The following is a 22,419-nucleotide window of genomic DNA, read 5'->3' on the forward strand; positions in this document are numbered from 1 at the left end:
TGTCTTTGCAGTCTGTATATATATCTAAAACTGTTCTCAAAACATGAAGCTTATGAAAACTATTTTTTAAATTTGCTCACATTTCTACATGCTTGGGCTTGTTATTGAATTCCTGGCTCCTTTTCAGTCAGATTACCCCAGAATGTTCTCTGAATGACTTCATAGTTACTCAATATCATCAGCCTTGGGACCATCTATCAAGATCTAATTTTCTTTATCAGCAGGAACTTCGTCAACAAACTGGAAGACATTAATGATTGCTTTATCTTTAGGATAAAAGCTGGTCTCCCAGCAGCTGCCATAATCTCCAGCAGGAGCTGCAGCTGAAACTCTAACACGAGGAACAAAGAGCTCATCACAATGTCAGACGGGTATGTGTGGTTTGAAGGGGTGCCTTTCCCTACCAAGGGTTTCACACCTGAAGTCCTGAGAGAAGCGCGGGAGAGTTTTGTGTTTAAGGATGAAGATGTCTTAATACTGACTTACCCCAAATCAGGTAAGGAAGTGGGATCAGATATTGAGACAGGCTGTGGCCGTGTCCCTCATTCACTCAGTAGACGAATGGAGTGCTTTCTATACGCCAGACGATGTGCGATGCTGTGTGGGAGTAGAGCTGTGCCCTGATGCCATTAATAATCAGAGAAAAGGCTTCAGCCAGGCAGTTACACAGTAAGATGAGCGCCCAGAGGGGTAACCTCAGGTATCAGGGGAACCGACAGGAATGACTCCTAGAGCAGGGTCAGCTGTTCATATGGAGGAGAGGAGTAGGATGACCAGTGGAGTCCTCATAGAAGAAACAGGAACAAAAAAGGGTAATTATGTGGGATGATGGATATGTTAATTAGCTTGATCGTGTTCATCATTTCACAATGTACGCTTATTCAAATCATCACATTGTACAGCTTAAATCAATTTTTCTTTGCCAGTTATACCTCAGTAAAACTGGGAAGGGATGAATAAACAGCTATCACAGACAGAAAAAAACCGTAGCAGAAATAGCATCTAAATTGAGATGAAAGAATGAATGAGAACCTACTGAAAAGAACCCGGCAGATTCAAGGGTCTGAGAGGATGTGGATCATATTTCTATGAGGGGAGATGGTTGGGGGACTGCAAACTGGGAAAGGCCTGAGGCTGAAGACATTAGAAGTGTCCTCCTGGTGAAAAGCCAAGGGCAAGGGGAGCAACTTAAAAGGATTTAAGCAAAAAGCTAAAAGGTGGAAACAACTCAAAGGTCCATTGACAGATAATAGGATAGACAAAATGTAGTATAAACACATAATGGGGTATTTTTCAGCATTAAAAACCAACGAAGATCTGGCACATGACACAGCATGGGGTGAACTGTGAGGACATTATGCTGAGTGAAGTAAGCCCATCACAGAAGGACACATGTCATGTGATCTCACTTAGATGAGGTGTCTAGAGTAATCGAGCTCATTGAAACACAGAGTGGAATGATGGCAGCCAGGGACTGGAAGGAGGGGAAAATGGAGACTTGTTGCTGAGTGGGGACAGAGGTTCAGTTCTTCAAGATGGTTGCACAACAACATGAATTTACTTCACACTGCTGAACTGTGCACTTGAAAATGGTTAAGATGGTACACTTTATGTTGTGTATGTTTTATCACAATTTTTTTTTAAAAAAGTCAGATTAAAATGAGTGACCATCATTTTTCCTTCTTTATCCAGGAACAAACTGGTTGATTGAAATTGTCTGCCTGGTTTACTCCAAGGGGGATCCCAAGTGGATCCAATCTGTGCCCATTTGGGAACGCTCACCCTGGGTAGAAGCTGAGTATGGGTATAATGCACTAAAGGATAAGGAAGGCCCCCGCCTCATCAGCACCCACCTCCCCATCCAGCTCATCCCCAAGTCTCTCTTCAATTCCAAGGCCAAGGTCAGTGCTCAATGGTCAAGATAAGTTTGATGAATGCTTTCCAAACTCTAATGTGCCTGGGAATCCCCTGGAGATCCGGTTGAAAGGCAGCCTCATCCAGTAGATCTGGGGTGGGCCTGAGATCCTGCATTGGGTGTTCCAGGGTCCATACTTGAGTACAAGGGTATAGACCCCCACACAGGTTATACCACCCAGATTTAAACCAGAGGCAAAGTGAAATGATAATGCCAGAATCTTAGAAAACCACGTTTTACACCCAACCAGAATTTATAACTGTGTTGTATCCAAGATAACCCCACTCTATGGATCTAAAAATGATTAGCCAATCTTCATTAAGTAAATGGCTTCCACCACTTGGGTAGAAGCACCAGACATCGAGTTGCCCAGGTGGGAAGCAGCCCATTCATAAATCAATGCCTAAATCCAGGGAGATTGTGCTGGCATCGTGTCTGGTTTTTCTGACCACTCTGTCTTCCTACATATAACTGACTATGGAGCTCAGCAGCCACAGGAACCTCTCATGGTGCTGACAGATGGTGCCCAGGAGGGACCACGGACACCCAGGAGCTAGCATATCTCAGACTGTTTTTAGAAACATACTGTCCTGGAAGGTGCTCCTTGGTTATGATTTTTAAAAATGTTATATGCTTAAATTAGATCGTGGGAGTTAGTATAGATCAGATTTCAAAGGCAAAGTCTTCTTTGCACGTGTGTGCCTGTATGTGCACACTAGTCTTGAGTTTAGCTTATTGATCTTTTTATATGTACACAACTTGGGTAACTCCTTGCAGGACATTTGGTCTTGTCTAAATCATATGGGAGACATTTGGTCCACAGGACATTTGGTTTATGCAAAAAAGTCCTTGACATTTGGTCCTGTCCAAAACATTCATGAGCACTTTTGGTCCGTGCCAAGTGACTTTTGACAGGACAAAATATCAGGCGTATGATCCGATGTCTCCACAGACACTTTGGATGCAACCAAATATCAAGGACCTTTTGGCATGAATCCATGTCTTATGGACCAAACGTCTGCTAATTAGGTACCTTCCAGATCCATATTTAGAGCATTTCCATTCCCCCAGGAAGCTCCTTCATATGCCTCCCCAGTCAATGCTCATCCCCAGAGGTGACCACTCCCCTGACTTCTAACTCTATAGATTAGTTTTGCTTTTTCTTGAACTTCATAGAAATAGACTTCAGTGTTACAAACATCCACTGTGTATCTATGAATATAGCACAGTTGATTAATCCGTCTCCTAGTAGTAAGCTTTAAACCATGCTACAGTAATATAATAGCATTCACCTTTTAAAACCTTCAGGTTGCTTCCCATTCTGAGTAGACTATGATATCCAAGAGGGAAGTGGCAATGCTTTCCTCTTCCACTGTTATGTTCTTAGTATGACTCCAGTGTCTGGTTCATAGGAAATTAAAAATATATATTTGGTTAATGAATGCAATAACCAACTTGTTAACAAATGCATTGATACTTAGGCATTTTCTAAGAATTGGTTTTTCTCCATTTTTATGAAGATCAAGAAGGATGGGAAATGGCTGTATTAATTTTTTTGTTATTCCATTTTTCTCTTTCAGGTGATTTATCTCATCAGAAATCCCAGAGATGTTCTCATGTCTGGTTATTTTTTCTATGGGGTTTCATCTTTTGCTGAGAAATTTGAGTCATTGGAAGAATATTTTGAATGGTTCATCAAAGGAAATCGTGAGTGAATGGAAAATATGGAAGCTGGGGGATTGCCAGAGGCCTTTATCAGACCCCATCTTACACCCAACCTGAGATCTCTACATCTCACCATCCTGGGATTATAAGGCTCCATCACCACCGGATCCCAAATTTTCAAAGTCCACATCCTCTCCTGCACAGCAGCAGAACCCCAGCCAGCCTTTCAGCTTGCCCCGTCATCAACCATGCTAGCCATGTTCTGAGTCTCCAGGGCCTTTCTAATTCTAACACAGAACACTTGTATTCTTCTCTACTTTGATAATTCATGGCTTTCTGCAAGTCAGCCTTTCATTGGCTTCCTGGACAACACAATCCCGACTTCTCACCATTTTTTAGATGCATCTTTCTAAAACTCTCTTAATATTCTTGCCATACCTGTCTCAAAAATGTATGCATTACCCTAGGATCTCTATACTTTTAATTATGCAGAATTTCTAGACTTTCCCTGATGCTTGAAACGTTGTCATTTTTCTCAAAACTATATGATGAGTCCCATATCTCAGCTATGATATGTCTCCCCAGATTCAGATGTGTTTCTCTATCAGGCCATGGGCATCTTCACTGGAGAACGCCACAGGCATCACTAATTCAGTATGTTCTAGATTGAACACATTTCCCGCATATCCCAAACTGCTCCCACTGCAAGTTGATCTCATTCAGTTACTAGAACCACACCTCACGCAAGGTTAGCATGACTCTGATGTCTCAAAAAGTGTCATCTGTTTCCCCTCCCACTTCCTCATGCCCCTCACCACTTTCTTTTATCTATTTATTATCCAAGTCCGATGACCTTGACCAATATCTTCATTCTGGTCTCTGCTAAAATGTCTCTGTATTCAGGGAAGTCTTCCCTTTCACTACTATATAGAATAGCGTCCTTCTCTATCTCTATAGTCTTATCTTTTCCTTCCCTGAGTACTCATCACCAACGAGTATGTTTTCTATTTATTTTTTTATTGCATGCATCTCCCCACTTAAATATAAGCTCTTTGAATTGTTCATTGTTGGTCCCACGTCCTAGAATGGTCTTGCCACATAGTAGCAGCTAATATACCTTTGTTAAATAATGAATATTTATTTGCCACAAAAGAAGCCATCTGGTCCTAAACTTTCGTTTTTTGGGAGGTTTTTGATTACTGTTTCAATCTCTTTACTTGTGATTGGTCTATTCAGATTCTCTGTTTCTTCTTGATTCATTTTTTGGAGGTTGTATGAATCTAAGAATTTATCTATTTCTTCTAGGTTATCCAATTTGTTGGCATATAGCTTTTCACAGTATTCTCTCTCTCTTTTTTTTTTTCCTGCTTTATCTCCCCAAATCCCCCTGGTACATAGTTGTATATCTTAGTTGCAGGCCCTTCTAGTTGTGCATAGTATTTTCTTTTAATCCTCTGTATTTCTGTGGTATCGATTGTAATTTCTCCTCTTTCATTTCTAGTTTTATTTATTTGAATCTTCTCTCTTTTTCTTAGTGAATATGGCTAAGACTTTGTCAATTTTGTTTATCTTTTTGAAGAACCAGCTGTTAGTCTCATTGATCCTTTCTATTTTTTTAAGTCTGTTTCATTTATTTCTGCTGTAATTTTTATTATTTCCTTCCTTCTACTGACTTTAGGCTTTGTTTGTTCTTCTTTTTCTAGTTCTTTTATGTGTAGTTGTAGATTGTTTATTTGAGATTTTTCTTGTTTCTTGAGGTAGGCCGATATTGCTATAAGCTTCTCCCTTAGTACTGCTTTTGCTGCATCCCATAGATTTTGGTATGTTGTGTTTTCATTTTCATTTGTCTCCAGGTATTTTTTGATTTCTTTTTGGATTTCCTCATTGATCCAATAGTTGTTCAGTGGTATATTGTTTAGTCTTGACATTTTTGTGACTTTTCCAGAGATTTTCTTGTAGTTGATTTCCAGTTGATACCATTGTGGTTGGAAAAGATGCTTGATATGATTTCAATCTTCTCAAATTTATTGAGGCTTGTTTAGTTCCCAACATATGGTCTATCTTTGAGGATATTCCACGTGCACTTAAGAAGAATGTGTATTCTGCTGATTTTGGATGGAATTTTCTCTATATATCTATTATGTCAATCTGGTCTAGTGTTTCATTTAAGGCAACTGTTTCCTCGTTGACCTTCTGTCTAGATTGACATAAATGAGGTGTTATAGTCCCCTACTATTATTGCGTTGCTGTCAAGTTCTCCCTTTAGATCTGTTAATATTTGCTTTATATACTTTGGTGTTCCTATATTTGGTGCATATATATTAATAAGTGTTAAGTCTTCTTGGTGGAATGTTCCTTTTATTATTGTGTAATGTCCATCTTTGTCTCTTATCTGTTTGGCTTGAAGTCTGTTTTGTCTGATGTAGGTATGGCTACATCTGCTTTCTTTTGGTTGCCAATTGCTTGGAGCATCGTCTTTCCTCCTTTCACTCTGAGCCTACGTTTGTCTTTAGAGCTGAGATGGGTCTCCTGGAGGCAGCACATTGTTGGGTCTTGTTTTTGATCCATCCAGCCAGTCTGTGTCTTTCAATTGGTGAATTCAATCCATTTATATTTAGAGTAATTATTGATATATGAGGGCTTAATAATACATTTCATCTTTTGTTTTCTGACTGTTCTATATTTCCATTATTTCTTTTCCCTTGTATTTATGTCTGTCATTTCAGTTTGGTGGTTTTCTGTGATGTTTTTCTCAGTTTTCTCTTTATTTCTTGATTTGTGACTCCACTCTGATGTTTTGTTTTGTGGCTACCTGAGGTTTGCATAAATGATCTCGTAGATAAGATAGTCCATTTTCTGCTGATTGCGTCTTATCTCCATTAGCTGATGCAGGTTCTATCTCTTTCCTCTTCCTCTTCCAAATTTTGTTGTCATAAATCACCCTTTATTGTATTGTGAGTTTGGTGCCAAATTGAAGTAGTTATAGTTATTTTGATGCTTTCTTTCCCTTTAGCTTTTGTGTTATAATTGTTTACTAACCTTTTCTGATATAGAGTTGCAATTTTCTGATTCTGTCTTTTTATCCCCTTGTTCAAAGCTTTGTAAACCTTTGCCTTTTTGTTTCAGGCAGGAGAGCTCCTTTCAACATTTCTTGCAAGGCAGGTCTAGTGATGATGACCTCCCTCGGCTTTTGTTTGAGAAAGCTCTTGTTTCTCCATGATATCTGAAGGATAGCTTTGCTAGATATTCTTGACTGATAGTTTCTGTCTTTTAATATTTTGAACCTATCATTCTACTTTCTCCTAGACTGTCGAATTTCTGCTGAGAAATCCACTGATAGCCTAATGAGAGTTCCTTAATAAGTTATTTTCTTCTCTCTGACTCTGTATATACCCAGTTCCTTCCCCAGGTGGGAAGTTCTAAGTTATTATTTCCAACGTCCTCACTAACACATGTTATGGCTGCTCTTTTTGATATTAGCCATCTTAACAGGTGTGATGTGATATTTTATTGTGGCTTTGATTTGCATTTCCCTGATGATTAGTGATGTTTAGCACCTTTTCATATACCTACTGGCCATTTTAATATCTTCTTTGGAAAAACATCTATTCAGGTGCATTGCCCATTTTTAAACTGGATTATTTGCCTTTTTGCTATTGAATGGTATGTGTTCTTTATATTTTGGATATTTATCCCTTATCAGATATACGGTTTGCAAATATTCTTTCCCATTGTGTACATTGCCTTTTCAAATTACTGGTTTTTTCCACCACTGTGCAGAAGCTTTTTATTTTATAAATTCCCACTTGTTTATTTTAGCTTTTGTTGCCTGTGCTTTTGAGATCTTATCCAACGAATCATTGCCAATCCAATGTCAAGGATCTTTCCCCATGTTTTCTTGTAGGAGTTTTATGGTTTCAGATCTTACGTTTCAGTCTCTGATCCATTTCAAGTTAATTTTTGTGAGTGGTGTAAAATAGGGGTTCAGTTTCATTCTTTTTCATGTGGATATCCGGTTTTCCCAACACCATTTATTGAAGAGACTATCCTTTCCCCATTATGTGTTCTTGGTGCCCTTGTCAAAAATTAGTTGACCATATATGTGTGGGTTTATGTCTGGACTCTCTATTCTATTCTGCTGGCCTATGTGCCTGTTTTTATGCCAGTACAATGCTGTTTTGATTACTATAGCTTTGCAGTAACACTTGAAATCAGGAATTGCGATGCCTTCTGCTGTTCTTTCTCAGGATTGCTTTTTCTACTTGGGGTCTTTTGTGGTTTCACACAAATTTCAGGATTTTTATTCTACTTCTGTGAAAGATGACATTGGAATTTTGATAAGGATTGCACTGGCTTTTGGGTAGTATTGACATTTTCACAATATTGCTATTTTGAATCCAAGAACACAAGATATCTTTCCATTTATTTGTGTCCTCTCAATCTCTTTCATCAGTGTCTTAGAATTTTCAGTTTACTGGCTTTCACCTCCTTGGTTAAATTTATTCCTAAGTATTTTTATTATTTTTTGATGCTATTGTAAACAGGATTGCTTTCTTAATTTTTCTTTCAGATAGTTCATTGTTAGTGAATAGAAACACAATTTCTTTAAGTTGATTTTGCATTCTGTAACTTTATTAAATTCATTTATTAGTTCTACCAGTTGTTTTGTAGACTCTTTAGGATTTTCTATATATCAGATCATGTCATTTGCAAATAGAGATAATATTACTTCTTCCTTTCTGATTTGGATGCCTCTTTTTTTTTCTTACCTAAGCAAAGTCTTTTCACCATTGAGTATGATGTTAGCTGTGGGTTTGTCATATGTGACCTTTATTATGATGAAGAACATTCCTTTTTTACCTAGTTTCTTGAGAGTTTTTATCACGAGAATGTTGATTTTGTCAAATGCTTTTTCTGCATCTAATGAAATGATCATATGATTTTTATCCTTCATTCTGCTAATGTGCTGTATCATTATAATGATTTGCACATGTTGAAGCATCCTTGCATCCCATAGAGTAACATCCTTTTAATGTGCTCTTGAACCTAGGTTGCTAATATATTGTTGAGGATTTTTATTCTCATCTATATTCATCAGGAACGTTGATCTGTAGTTTTCTCTTCTTATAGTGTCCTTATCTGGCTTTTGTATCAGAGTAATGCTGACCTCATAAATGAGTTTGGGAGTGTTCCCTTCTCTTAAATTTTTTTGAAGTTTGAGAAGGTGTGGCATTAATTCTCCATTTCCGATTTGCTAGAATTTACCAGGAGACCATCTGGTCCTGGATTTTTCTTTGTCAAGAGATTTTTGATTACAGATTCATTCTCATTACCTCTTATTGAACTATGCAGATTTTCTATTTCTTCATGATTCAGTCTTTGCAGGTTGTATGGTTCTAGAAATTTATCCATTACTTCTGGGTTATCCAATTTGTTGGTGTGTAATTGTTCATAGTAGTCTCTTATGATCCTTAGTATTTCTGTGGCATCAGTTATAATGTCTCTTCTTTCATTTCTTTTATTTATTTGAGTCTGCACTGTTCTTTTCTGATTAGTCTAGCTAAAGGCTTGTCAATTTTGTTTATTTTTTTTAAACCAGCTCTTACTTTCATTAATCTGTTCTATTGTTTCTTGTCTGTATATTATTTTTTTCCTCCTCTTGTCTTTGCTGTTTCCTCTTCTGATAATTCTTGGCTTAATTTGTTCTTCTCTTTTTAGATTTTTGAGATATAAAGTTAGGTTGTTGATTTGAGATCTTTCTTTTTCTTAATGTAGGCATTTATAGCTATAATCTTCCCTCTTAGAATTGCTCTGTTGCATCCCATAACTTTTGATATGTCGTGCTTCCATTTTTGTTTGTTTTACATCTTTTAAATTTCCCTTTCGATTTCTTATTTGACCATTGGTTGTTCCTTCCTCCCGGATTCACGTTATTTATTCATAAAGAATAACTTAAACTAGTTCTCCCATAACAAAAGTAGTAAATTCCCTCAGTATGTTGCCTGAAAATGTCTTTATTTTATGCTCATTCTTTTTTTAAAAAAAAATTAACTTGCCCATGGTCCCCCCACCTGGTAAATGGCAGAGCCAGGGTTTGAAGCCAGACACTCTTTTGCTCTTTTTCACTGGGAAAGATTCACCCTGAGCGAACATCTGTTGCCAATCTTCCTCTCTCTTTTTTTCCCCTCGCCAAAGCGCTAGAACATAGTTGTATATTCTAGTGGTAAGTCCTTCTAGTTTTCCTTTGTGGGACGCTGCCACAGCATGGCTCCAGAAAGACGAGTGCTGTGGTTCCACACCAGGGAACTGAACCCAGGCTGCTGAAGCAGAGTGCTCTGAACTTTAACCACTTGGCCATCAGGGCTGGCTCAATTTTTTTTGCTCATTCTTGAATGATCGTTTAACCAAGTAGAATTCTCAGTTTATAATTAATTTCCCACTACACTTTGGAGTTAAGAAGCCCTTGGGTATGGTAGACAGCCATTCAAAAGTATAAAATAGTTAAGGTATGGAGGATGGCGTGAGAAGATTTACCTCCCAAGAAGACAATCTAAAATATAGAGAAAGGCAATTTTCAAGGGAACAAGCCTGAGAATTTCCTTCATTGATGAAATCTCAGTTTAAAGAACCACACCTAGCCTCACAAAGAATTATTACAGATAAATCTTCACCTAGTCGCTAGGAAAGCTGTAGTGCAAAAAGGAAAAAACTCTTAAACCAGAGGAAAGACAGATAATTTCCAAAGGAACAATAATTACAATAGTAACAATGAAGGGCAGGAGACAGAAAAATGTGTTCAAGGGCAGAATGACCTATCAACCAAAAATTCTAAACACTGAACAGGTTAGGGGCAGGAAGAATACCATTCCTCAGGCCACATGGCTCTCTAGACAAGATCTCCTTAGAGACCCTTGAAAACTGGCACAGAGCCTCCTCCAAATGAGAAAGGCTTACTACAGAGTAAATGCATGATGTTGGATAATAGTTTTCCATCTTTACTCTCATTCATTCAGCAAATAGTTAGGACATTCACAAACATGCCAGACATTGGGCTATGAATGGTGCCCACAAGAGTGAAGATAATAGATGGATCCTGGTGCTCACAGACTTTGTAATCTGTCCCCTCTGTCTGCCTCCCCAATATGCAGTGCCATATGGATCCTGGTTTGACCACACTCATGGCTGGATGACCATGAGAGGGAAGGAGAACTTCCTGATACTGAGTTACGAAGAACTGAAACAGGTAACTATGGTCCTTATGGTTACCACACACCTCTCACCACCATCTCCACTCCTCTAACTTCCCTCCATTCCTCTGTGTTTCTATTCCACCTTCTCAGTCAAAGTTTATCCTTGTGAAGAGTCATTAGGAGTGAGAACAGCTCCCTGTCTTCATTGCTCTAATTCTGGTTGACACTGCCCAAGCTCCATGCTCTCTTTCTTCGTGTGTTCATCTTTGTTTCATCCTGCAACATCTAAAGGTCTTTTTCACGCACTGAGACAGACTACAATCGCTTATGCTCACACTGGCCATGGTTCTAAAATTTCTAAGGGTAGGACACATGATGCTGGTGATAACCTAGTGGTGGGAGGGGACTGAGGGAGAAGAGGGAACTGGGTAGAAACAAGTCTGGACCCAGAAGAGAGTCCAACTGTCTGACATCCCAGACTGACTGATAGAAGAAAAATGAAGTCATGACACCAGTCTGTGTAATTATTCTGACAAGCCAGGTACTAGACTGAACAGTATGGGCAGGAAAAGTTGTCAGAGGATACTCAAAACCAGTAAGGATAATTAAACCATTGGAAGAAGAACTTGGCCCATTAGTGGTATCCTGGAGAAAAGAGAAAATAATGTAAACGGAGGCTTTTGCTTCTGAGAAACATTACTCCCCATCATCTTCCTCTGGCTACTTCTGTCCAATCTTCTGTGACTTCCACATGAGTTTCATTTTTACCAAGAAGCCTTCTGTAACGAGTTTACCTACCTCAGATACATGCTGCTACACTTTCCAGTAATTATGCTTTCAAGCTGCAGTATGAACATTTATTGTAGTAATTTCTATAGTTGTGTGTTTTCTGGTTAGGTCCTAATGAGGGCTCATGGGATAAAGAGATATTTTAAAGCATTATAGCTCCAAGAGGAAGGTGTATAATTCAAAGTAAAGTCTTTGTGGTTATGAAATCCATTTTCTTATAATGCCTTCCCAGGATCATATGCCAAGTACTAATTACTGAGATGATATATAAGAGGATATTATGAAACTGTGTGTGTTATTCAAATGTTAGATATGTAAAATGGTATTATTTAATGGCACAGCCAGGATGTGAAATCAAAATCCCCTCAATCTTGTCAAGTTCTCCCTGAATCTCTACTCAGTTAGTCCTGATCATAATTGTCTAGAAGTCTTCCTAAAAATCTCTTTAGAACCCAGGCTCTGATTTAGCATTAAGGCATCTTGAGATCAACTATACTGGGAAATCCATGTGGATCCTGCATCTTTGACATCTTTTGTGCTCCTTCCTCTTTACCTTTTCTTTTCTTCCCTCTAGTCACATCCAGCCAATCACTTCTTGCTTCTCACTTTGTTTCTCTCTTCCTCCCTCCTCTCCTCCTTCTCCTCACATTGTTTCTTCCTTCTCACCTCCTTTTCTATGTTCTTTCCCTTTCATGTCCTCTTTCTTGTTTTTTCTTCTTCTAGGACACAAGAAGCATCATAGAGATCTGCCAATTCCTAGGCAAGAAATTAGAACCAGAAGAACTGAACTCCGTCCTCAAGAATAGCTCCTTCCAGGTCATGAAAGAAAACAAGATGTCCAATTATTCCCTCCTGCAAGGTCAATGTCTCAGTAAGAATGGAATACTTCTGAGAAAAGGTAAAAGACAAGCTCTGCCTTCAAAATGTATCAGAATATTTAGAGGGCATCATGATGATAACAGTAGGGCACCAACAATTGGGACTAGGGAGTGTTTGAGTTTTCCAACTCTCATTGCTCATCACCCAGAGAACTTCTTGCACGTCCTTATCATGAAGTCTCTTTTCATAGCACTGATGTGGGCTGCAGGCTTTTAGAGGAAGTTGATTAGGCCTCCGACGGTCATCTAACTTATGCGAGGTCATTAAGATTCTCTCTTCGCAGAATTTGACACGAGGCATATTCATTCTAAAAACACTGACCAGGTTAATTCACTACTCCTGCCAACTTTCCAGTTCAGCTTGACCTGGGAAATGAGGACAAGACAGGAGATGGTCATGTCGGTGCTACCCTACTGGTGATTTAGCACAGAGAACTATCCTGAACAAATAAATGTGTAAAGAATGACTCAACTGAGAAAAGGAGAGAGGAGAGACTTTTCACTTAGCTGAGAGCCTGTCTTGCTATCAGACATTCTAAGTCCCCCTGTGATGAAACATTAATCATGTCTATATCCTTGGACTCAAGATGAATGAAGAGTGTCTACTGCATGGAGAAGGAGCTTCATTTAGTTTAAATAGATCCAGGATGGCGAGCCATGGAAGGAAGAAATTAAATGATTCAAAAGACCTCAGGAGCTGGTACCTGCCATCCAGGACAGAGAAGGCAGCGGCCACCAACCCGGTAGACCAGGAGCTCAGAACTCCTTAAAATCTCATGGAATTTGCCTTATTAGGTTTTGGATTTGCTTGGTACTCATGATCCCTTTCTTCTTTCTCCCTATTGAAATGGGCATGTCTATCCTATGCCTTTCCTGCCATTGTATTTTGGAAGCAGCTAACTTGTCTGGTTCCACAGGTCGCAGCTGGAGAGGAGTCTTGCCTCAGGATGAATCTCACCTCGAGTGTCACCCGTGCCCAATTTACATGATATTTAGCTGATTTTTGGACTTAGAGTTGATATTGGAATGGGTTTAGACTTCTTGGCAGTTGGGAAGGGGTGAATGTATTTTGCATGTGAGAAGGACATGAATTGGGGGAGAGGAGGCCAAAAGAATGAACATCATAGGCTCAATTATGTCTCCCCAAAATTCATATATTGCATTCCTAACCTACTACCTTCAAATATAAGCGTATTTGGAGATAAGGTGTTTAAAGAGGTAATTAAGTCAAAATGAGGCTTTTAAGGTGTGACCTAATCCATATGAATGGTGTCCTTATAAGAAGAGGAAATTTGGGCACAGGCAAGTGCACACATGAAGAGAAGATCATTGACAATGGCCATGTTCACACCAAGTAGAGAAGCCTCTGGGAGAAACCAGCGTTGCTGACACCTGGATCCTGGACTTCTAGCTTCCAGACGGAGAAAATAAATAATTGTTCTTTAGAAAAAAAAGATATCTAGCAATCCCAGCCTTTGACACTTTACTAAGCTATAAGTAAAGAGAATACCTAGCATAGAGAGATTGTCCATTCTTAGGTTTCCTTTTATGCATCAGGTTTTGGCAGAGCTTAAAATGTTATAGTTATGTACAGTGCTTGTGAGAAATGGCTAAAAGGACAAAAGATGATTTCATAAGAGAGAAAGGCAATGGGAGCTAACAACCCAGATTTTTTCCAGAGACAAAATAGAGTAGACACAATCAAATTTGGTGCATAATTCATTGAGTACACCCACTATTTCTTCTTGTCTAGGATGACTCCTCCAGAAGGCAACCATATTGGATTTCAATATTTTCCAGTAACTCAGGGAATTTATTATATGTTATAGAGATTTGAGAGGGATAGATATAATAATGATAATAATAGCTAATGCCTGTGATTATTATTGACGAGCTGATGATCTGACTCCATATGCAGTTTGTAATTAAATCACCACAACAATCTCATGGGGGCATTATTTTCCTCAGAAAAGTGTGATACCTGATGCAGCTAGTAAGACACTTGGAAAACTGGGTCTCTGATGCTAGAGACTAAGCTCATAACTACCATGCTCTGTGACTTCAATAGTCTAGGACAGAGTATACCAGGAACGGATAGGTGGATGAAAGAAAGAAAGTGATGAAAAGGAATAATATCCTGCTTCTCTATCCCATGTCTGATCTGTGTCCTTTGTTTCATCGAGAGGTACATAGAGGTCCCAGATAAATTTTAAAATTAATTATATCGATTATAATTAGATGATCAATTATAGAAATGATATACTGAAAAGCTATATCAAATGTTGCCTGTTCTTGGTCAAGGGCTTTTCTCTTAGACCTTCTTTCATGATGTTTAGGGCCCTTTTCTGCTCAGGACATGAGAAAAATACTTTTTATTGCCCCTCGGGGTCTACACATACCAGCTGCACTCAGGAGAATCCTGGCTGTTGAAGCTTCCACTACCGGTGACCCGTCTGATTTTTCAGAGAAAAGCAATATTTTTCTCTAATGAATTATGATTATTATTATCCTTGATTATTTTTATGCTAAAAGATAGTGCCTGGCATGGGTTAGATATTCTATGACTTTTGTTGAATAAACAGAAAGAAGAATGATTAAAAACATAATATATTAATTTATTAAAGAAACTTGGTTTGAAGTATAATAATCAACGAGCTGGTGACACATTGCCCACCTATTATGATATTTTGAAACATAGTACAGATAAGAATATCAAAATCATTGAGGTATAGCTGTTAACACTAGAACGGGAAACATCCTATGACCTGAAGCTCTAATGAAGTTTATCTAAAACTTGATATCATTCAGCCATTATTATATAATAGTGCTTCAAAGAATTTTTTAAAAGGTGTCTTCATACCCAAGATGTTATGGACTGAATTTTGTCCTCCCACAAAATCCGTATGTTCAAGCCCTAACATCCAGTACCTCAGAGTGTGACCATATTTGGAGATAGGGTCTTACAAAGGTAATTAAGTTAAAATGAGAATATTAGAGTGGGATGTAGTCCAATTTGACTGGTGTCCTTATAAGAAGAGTACATTTGGACATAGATGCGTACATAGGGAAGACAAATACGAAGACACAGGGAGAAGATGGTCATTTATAAGCCAAGGGGAGAAGCCTGGAACAGATCTTTCCTTGTGGACTCAGAAGGAACCAACTCTGTCAACACCTTGACCTCTGACTTCTGCCTTCTAGAACTATGAGAAACTACATTTCCATTGTGAAGTCATTCAGTCTGTGGTACTTGTTAACAGCAGCCCTAGCAAACTAATACACAAGAGTTTGGGGAGATTTTTGAGAGAAAAAGACTAAGGAGAGACATAAACAGAAATTTACATCAGAAGGATTTGTAGAATTTTGAAAACAGATACAATTTTGAACTTGAGGCCCCTCCATAGACATGTTGCATCCTCTCTTCTGGACTGATGTTTAATCAGGGGCCGCCATATTGAATTTACAGAGACTTTGGTGCCTTGAGATCACTTTCTGGCTTCGTGAAAGTCAGGGGTGTTATGGATGACACAGGAGCCTAGGAAATCAATACTAGAAATTGTTCTAATAACAACAATGAGCATGAGAGTAACAGCGGATGTTTCTAGGGCACCAGTTTTTTATTAGACATTCTGTTATAGTACTTCTATGCATTTAAGTTGAGTATATAATTTACATTTATATATATTAATTTATATATAATTATATATCATTCTGCTATATATTCATTTAATTGATGTATTTAGTTAGTATATTAATATGATATGTAAGTATTAATTTATATGATATAAAGATAATAATACAGTCATATAATTAAGAGAGTGGCTTCTGGTGTCAAAATCTTTGGCTGCAAATCCACATCCATCACTTTCTGTGTAACCTCTCCAAGTCTTTTTTCCTCATCTGTAAAATGGAGATAATAATAGTATCTTCCTCGTTCTTTTAGTCATCCTTTCAATAAGCACTTGAGTACATACTATGTGTCTATGACTTTTTGAAACACTAACTCCTTGGCGATTTTAAAAGAGAAATTTGTGACTTTCTAAAAGTTGCATATATTGTAGATGCCACACACGCAAAGAAAATACATATAGCATATCATACGTAGTAAGTGTTATGAAGCAAAATACAGCAAGGAGGAGGTTTACAGTTTTAAATTGAGTGGTGGGAGAGAACCTCACTGAGACGTTGCATTGGAGTAAAGACATCAAAAAAAAAAAAAAAAAAAGCAAATGAACAAGATATGGATGTCTCTGAGAGAAGAGCATTCCAGGAAGAAGGAACAGGGAATACACATAGCCTGAGGAGGGAGGGTTTGAAGGAGAATCAGAAGACTCAGTGTGATGCAGCAGAGTGAGCACGTGGATGGTCATAGGAGACGGAGTCAGAGAAATCATAAGACCAAGTCACCCAAAGCCATATTGAACCCATGAGCACTTGCCCTGAGAGAAACCAGAAGTCTTTGGAGAAATGAGGAGGAAGAGACAGGATCTGGCTTAGCTTCTCAAGGAACCAAGATGGCTGCCATGCTAAGAATAACTTATAATGGAGAAAGATCAAATACAGAGAAACTAGTTAGAAATCTACTACAATAATCCGGGCGAGACATGATGTTGGCTTGGGCCAAGGGGGTAGAAATAGAAGTGGTGAGAAGTGGCCAGATTCTGGATGTATCAGAAGATACAGCTGCAGTTTTGCTGATGAATTGTATATAGGATGGGTTGGGAGGGAGGAGAATATAGTAAATCATTTCCAGGCAGGTGGAAGTGTAAATGGGTATGATCACCAGGCAGTATAAAGGTCCACAAATGAGCCATTGGCCATTGTGCTCTATGAGCTAGATTTTCCGTGTCAAGTGGACAGAATGAGTACATCCAGGAGGAGAAGTGTCGGGCTCTTGAGACCTACCCCCAGATCCGATCTGAGTCTCTATTTCATGTTTCAGGCATTTCTGGGGACTGGAAAAATTACTTCACAGTGACCCAAGCTGAAGCCTTTGATAAGATATTCCAGGAGAAGATGGCAGATCTTCCTCAAGAGCTGTTCCCATGGGAATAATTTTCAAAAACTTCTGGATCTTATATGAATATTAATATTTGTTTTCCTATCCTTGTACATATGCATGAATGGGAGTAATTGCAGAAAACCCGTATTTCATCCTGATGCCTCAAATGATCAAATCTTTGCATCTTTGAGGACTTGATTGCTAAAAATTACCAGGGAACCCCTAATTCACTTTGTGGCATCCCAGCTTTTAAAAAAATATTTGTAATGTTTCATACAAACAGTATGCTGCAGAAATATTATAAGTAGTACCCAAAATTATGTCAGACTTTTAAAATAAAAATGAGATATAAAATTAAGAAGCAGTTCAGGCTCCTTTTCTTTCCATTTCCTGTACCTCCACAATTTATTATGATTCTGATCTTCAGGTATATAATTCCCAACTTAGTATTATTCTCTTACTATGTGGTGTTTGATCATAGACAATATATGGTGGAGTGACATTAGCATCAGGTAGAGTGAGTTGTTCCCTTAGTCTCTCCCCTTTAAGTTACAATTCAGTGGAATTCATTAGCCAGAAGAGGATTCCATGCAGAGCACAACAGGATGTCTGAGAGATCCATGTAGCTACACATCTAAAGGTGGGTGGACTGAATCCCCGGGGGGCAGTGGAAGCAGGTGAGTGCACCCCTCCTCCTCCCTGATGGCAGTGAGTCAGGTTGCTGATCCTCACACAGCAGCCAGTGTGAGTGTAAGAGGATGCAGGGGCCGCCTGGCTGTGGGAAGACTTTCAGAGTGGCAACCTGGCCTGAGGGAGCACACACTATGCCACAGTGGCCCCGCTGATGAGAATGCTCTACACTGAGTGGTGGCAACTCAGCCCCCATGAAGATGCCTGCCAGCTGAGCACAGCACAGGAGACAAAGCACCTTCCCCACTGAGAAGGCACCCCCACCCATGGAACAAGAAGCCCACGGGACCCACTGAGTGGAAGCTCATTCCCCCCATAGGTTCCTCTCCCCCCAGTGCAGCACAGTTGAGAAGGTGCCCTGCCCACTCAGAACACCCCTGAGTAGGTGCCCCTCCTGCCTAACATCCATCAGTTCAGCTGGTCCCCTGCCCAGCACAGAGGCCCTGCCCACGTGAGCACAACCTGCAGATCAGCTGCAGACAGCCCAGGCAAACACAGAGTAGCTTTAACCACACAACTTCAAGAAGAGGGGGTGGGATCAGAAAACACAACTCTTGCTCCCCCTCAGCCATGGCAGATGGAATCTGTGACAAGATACTACCACAAGTGTCCTGGCAAAGGATCAATTCATCAAACACCATGAAGAATGACAGTAACACTTCAGAGAAGAAGGGAGATGACAAGTCTCCAGAAACCAATCCTGAAGTCACAGAAATTTACAATCTAAATGACAGGAATTCAAAATAGTTGTCATAAAGAAACTCAATGGGTTACAAGAAAACTCAGAAAGACAGTTCAATGATTTCAGGAATAAAATTAATGAGCAGAAGGGATTCTTCACCAACCTTTATTGAACCTCTTAAAAAAAAAACAAACAGAAATTCTGGTTATGAATAACACAATTAATGAGATAAAAATAATCTAGAAACAATAAAAAGTAGAGCTCATGTTATGGAGGACAGAATTAGTGAATTAGAGGACAGAAATATGGAAATGCTTCAGGTAGAGGACGAGAGAAAACTACAATTTTTAAAAAAATGAAGAAATTCTTTGAGAAATATCTGACAATTAGGAAAAGCATTATAAGAATTAAAGATATTCCAGAGGGAGAAGAGAATGAGAAAGAAGCAGAGAGCTTGTTCAAAGAAATGATAGCTGAGAACTTCCCAAACCTGGGGAAGTCCCTGGACTTACAAGTACATGAAGCCATAGAATTCCTAATTACATCAAGGCAAAAAGACCTTCTCCAAGGTATATAATATTAAAACTGGCAAGCCAATAACAAAGAAAAAATATTATTAAGGGCAGCAAGGCAATAGAAAATACCCTACAAAGGAACCCCTATCAGGCTTTCAGTGGATTTCTCAGCAGAAACCTGACAGGCTAGAAAGAATGGAACAATATATCCAAAATACTGAAAGACAAAAATTTCAGCCAAGCATACCCTATCCACTGAAACTATCCTTCAGATACAATGGAGAAATAAAAGCTTTCCCACACAAACAAAAGCTGAGGGAGTTCGTCACCACTAGACCTCCCCTACAAGAAATGATGAAGGAATTCCCCCCTACTGAAGCAAAAGGTAAAGATTTACAAAGTTTTGAGCAAGGAGACAAATAGACAAAATCAGAAAATTGTAGCTGTCTATCAGAACAGGTTAGCAAACAATTATAACATAACAGATAAAGGGAACGAAAGCATCAAAAATAACTATAAACACTTCAATTTAGTCACAAACTCACAACACATAAAAGAAGAATTGGTGACAAGAAGAACTCAGACGGAAAGAGGAAAGAGATAGAACGTGCTTAGGCTAATGGAGGTAAGAGGCTATCAGTAAATGGACTATCTTGTCTCTGAGATCTTTTATACAAAATTCTTGGTAACCAATAAACAATGAATCAGAATAGAGCCACAAATCATAAAGAAAGAGAAAACTGAGAAAACCATCACAGAAAACCACCAAACGGCTGGTAGTCAGAAATACAAGGAAAAACAAACAATGGAAATATAGAAAAACTGGAAAACAAGAGATAAAATGGCAGTATAAGGCCTCATATATAAATAATAACTCAATGTAAATTGATTGAATTCACCAATCAAAAGACACAGAGTGGCTGGATGGATTAAAAAACAAGACCCAACAATATGTTGCCTCCAGGAAACACATTTCAGCTCTAAAGACAAACACAGGCTCAGAGTGAAGGGATGGAAGATGATACTAAAAAGCAAATGGCAAGCAAAAGAAAGGAGCAGTTGCCAAACTTATATCAGACAAAGCAGACTTCAAGATAAAAAAGGCAATGAGAGACAAGGAGGAGCAGTATGTAATGATAAAAAGGACATTACACCAAGAGGACATAACACTTATGAATATATATGCACCTAACATAGCAGCAACAAAGCATATAAAGCAACTACTAACAAACCTAAAGGGCAAAATTGACAGCCACACAATAATAGTAGGGGACTTCAACACCCCACTTACATCAATGGATGGATCATCCAGACAGAAAGTCAACAAAGAAATAATAGCCTTAAATGAAACACTAGACCAGATGGACTTTATAGAACATTCCATCCAAAAACAGCAGAATACACACTCTACTCAAGAGCACGTGGAACATTCTCAAAGATAGACCATATGTTGGGAAACAAGGCAAAACTCAATAAATTTAAGAAGATTGAAATGATACCAAGCATCTGTTCCAACCACAATGCTATGAAAATAGAAATCGACTACAAGAAAAAAGGCTGAGAAAGCCACAAATATGGAGACTAAACAATACACTACTGAACAACCATTGGATCAATGAAGAAATCAGAGGAGAAATAAAAAAATCTAGAGACAAATGAAGATGAAAATACAACATACCAACTCTTATGGGATGCAGCATCAGTTGTTCTAAGAGGGAAATTTATAGCAATACAGGCCCACCCCAACAAACAAGAAAAATCTCAAATAAGTAATCTTGAACTACACCTAACAGAACTAGAAAAAGAACAACAAAGTCCAAAGTCATCAGAAAGGGAAATAATAAAAGTTAAAGCAGAAATAAATGAAATCAAAGCCAAAAGAACAGTAGAAAGTTCAATGAAACTGAGAGCTGGTTCTTTGAGAAGATAAACAAAACTGATAAATTCCTAGCCAGACTCACTAAGAGAAAGAGAGAAGGCTCAAATAAGTAAAATTAGAAATGAAAGAGGAGAAATTACACTGGACACCACAGAAATACAAAGGATTACAAGAGAATGAAAAACTATGAAAAACTATATGCTAATAAACTGGACAATCTAGAAGAAATGGATAAATTCTTAGACTCATACAACCTTCCAAAACTGAATCAAGAAGAAATAGAACATCTGAATAGACCAGTCACAAATATAGAGATTGAAACAGTCATCCAAAACCTCCCCAAAACAAATGCCCAGGACCAGATTGCTCCTCTGGAGAATTCTACCAAACATTCAAAGAAGATGTAATACCTATCCTTCGCAAACTATTCCACAAAATTGAAGAAGACAGAATGCTTCCTAATTTATGCTATGAGGTCAACATTATACCAAAGCCAGACAAGGACAACACAAAGAAGGAAATTACAGGCCAATATTGCTGATGAACTTAGATGCAAAAACCCTCAACAAAATATTGGCAAACTGAATACAGCAATACATTAAAAGGATCATACACCATAATCAAATGGGATTTATACCAGGGATGGCTCAACATCACACATCAATCAATGTGAGATACCACATTAACAAAATGAGGAATAAAAACCATATGATCATCTCAACAGATGCAAAGAAGGCATTTGACAAGATCCAACATTGATTTATCATAAAAACTCTCAATAAAATGGGTATAGAAGGAAAGTACCTCAACATAATAAAGGCCATATATGACAAACCCACAGCCAATATCATACTCAATGGTGAAAAACTGAAAGCCATCCCTCTGAGGACAGGAACCAGACAAGGGTGCCCACTCTCACCACTCCCATTCAGCATTGTACTGGAGGTTTTGGCTTGAGCAATTAGGCAAAGACAAGAAATAAAAGATATCCAAATTGGAAAAGAAGAAGTGAAACTTGTACCGTTTGTGGATGACTTGATTCTGTATGTAGAAAACCTTAAAGAATCCACCAGAAAATGATTAGAAATAATCGACAACTACAGGAAAGTGGCAGGGTACAAAATAAAGTTACAAAATCATTTGCATTTCTATACACTAATAACAAACTAGCAGAAAGATAACTCAAAATACAATCCCATTTACTATTGCAACAA

The 22,419-nt window shown here is 38.5% G+C and overlaps 1 protein-coding gene across 1 annotated transcript; it reads left to right on the top strand.

Annotated features, from left to right (window-relative positions):
• Positions 1-237: 237 nt before the first annotated feature.
• On the top strand, positions 238-17,800 carry LOC106845150 (sulfotransferase 2A1-like). The gene is made up of 6 exons (XM_014863022.3): positions 238-496; positions 1,693-1,901; positions 3,496-3,622; positions 10,729-10,823; positions 12,283-12,457; positions 17,380-17,800. Exons 1-6 carry the CDS (start codon positions 361-363, stop codon positions 17,490-17,492), a joined length of 855 nt encoding a protein of 284 aa, XP_014718508.1. The 5' UTR covers positions 238-360; the 3' UTR covers positions 17,493-17,800.
• Positions 17,801-22,419: the final 4,619 nt, after the last annotated feature.

The sequence above is a fragment of the Equus asinus genome, chromosome 26 (assembly GCF_041296235.1).
Source record: "Equus asinus isolate D_3611 breed Donkey chromosome 26, EquAss-T2T_v2, whole genome shotgun sequence".
Classification (NCBI taxonomy): Eukaryota; Metazoa; Chordata; class Mammalia; order Perissodactyla; family Equidae; genus Equus; species Equus asinus.

Excerpts from the sequence above, each read along its gene's own strand:
- LOC106845150 (XM_014863022.3), top strand. The coding sequence starts at position 361 with ATGTCAGACGGGTATGTGTGGTTTGAAGGGGTGCCTTTCCCTACCAAG. Across the intron at positions 1,902-3,495 it reads TCTTCAATTCCAAGGCCAAG|GTGATTTATCTCATCAGAAA; the intron begins GTCAGTGCTCAA and ends TTTCTCTTTCAG. Across the intron at positions 10,824-12,282 it reads GTTACGAAGAACTGAAACAG|GACACAAGAAGCATCATAGA; the intron begins GTAACTATGGTC and ends TTCTTCTTCTAG.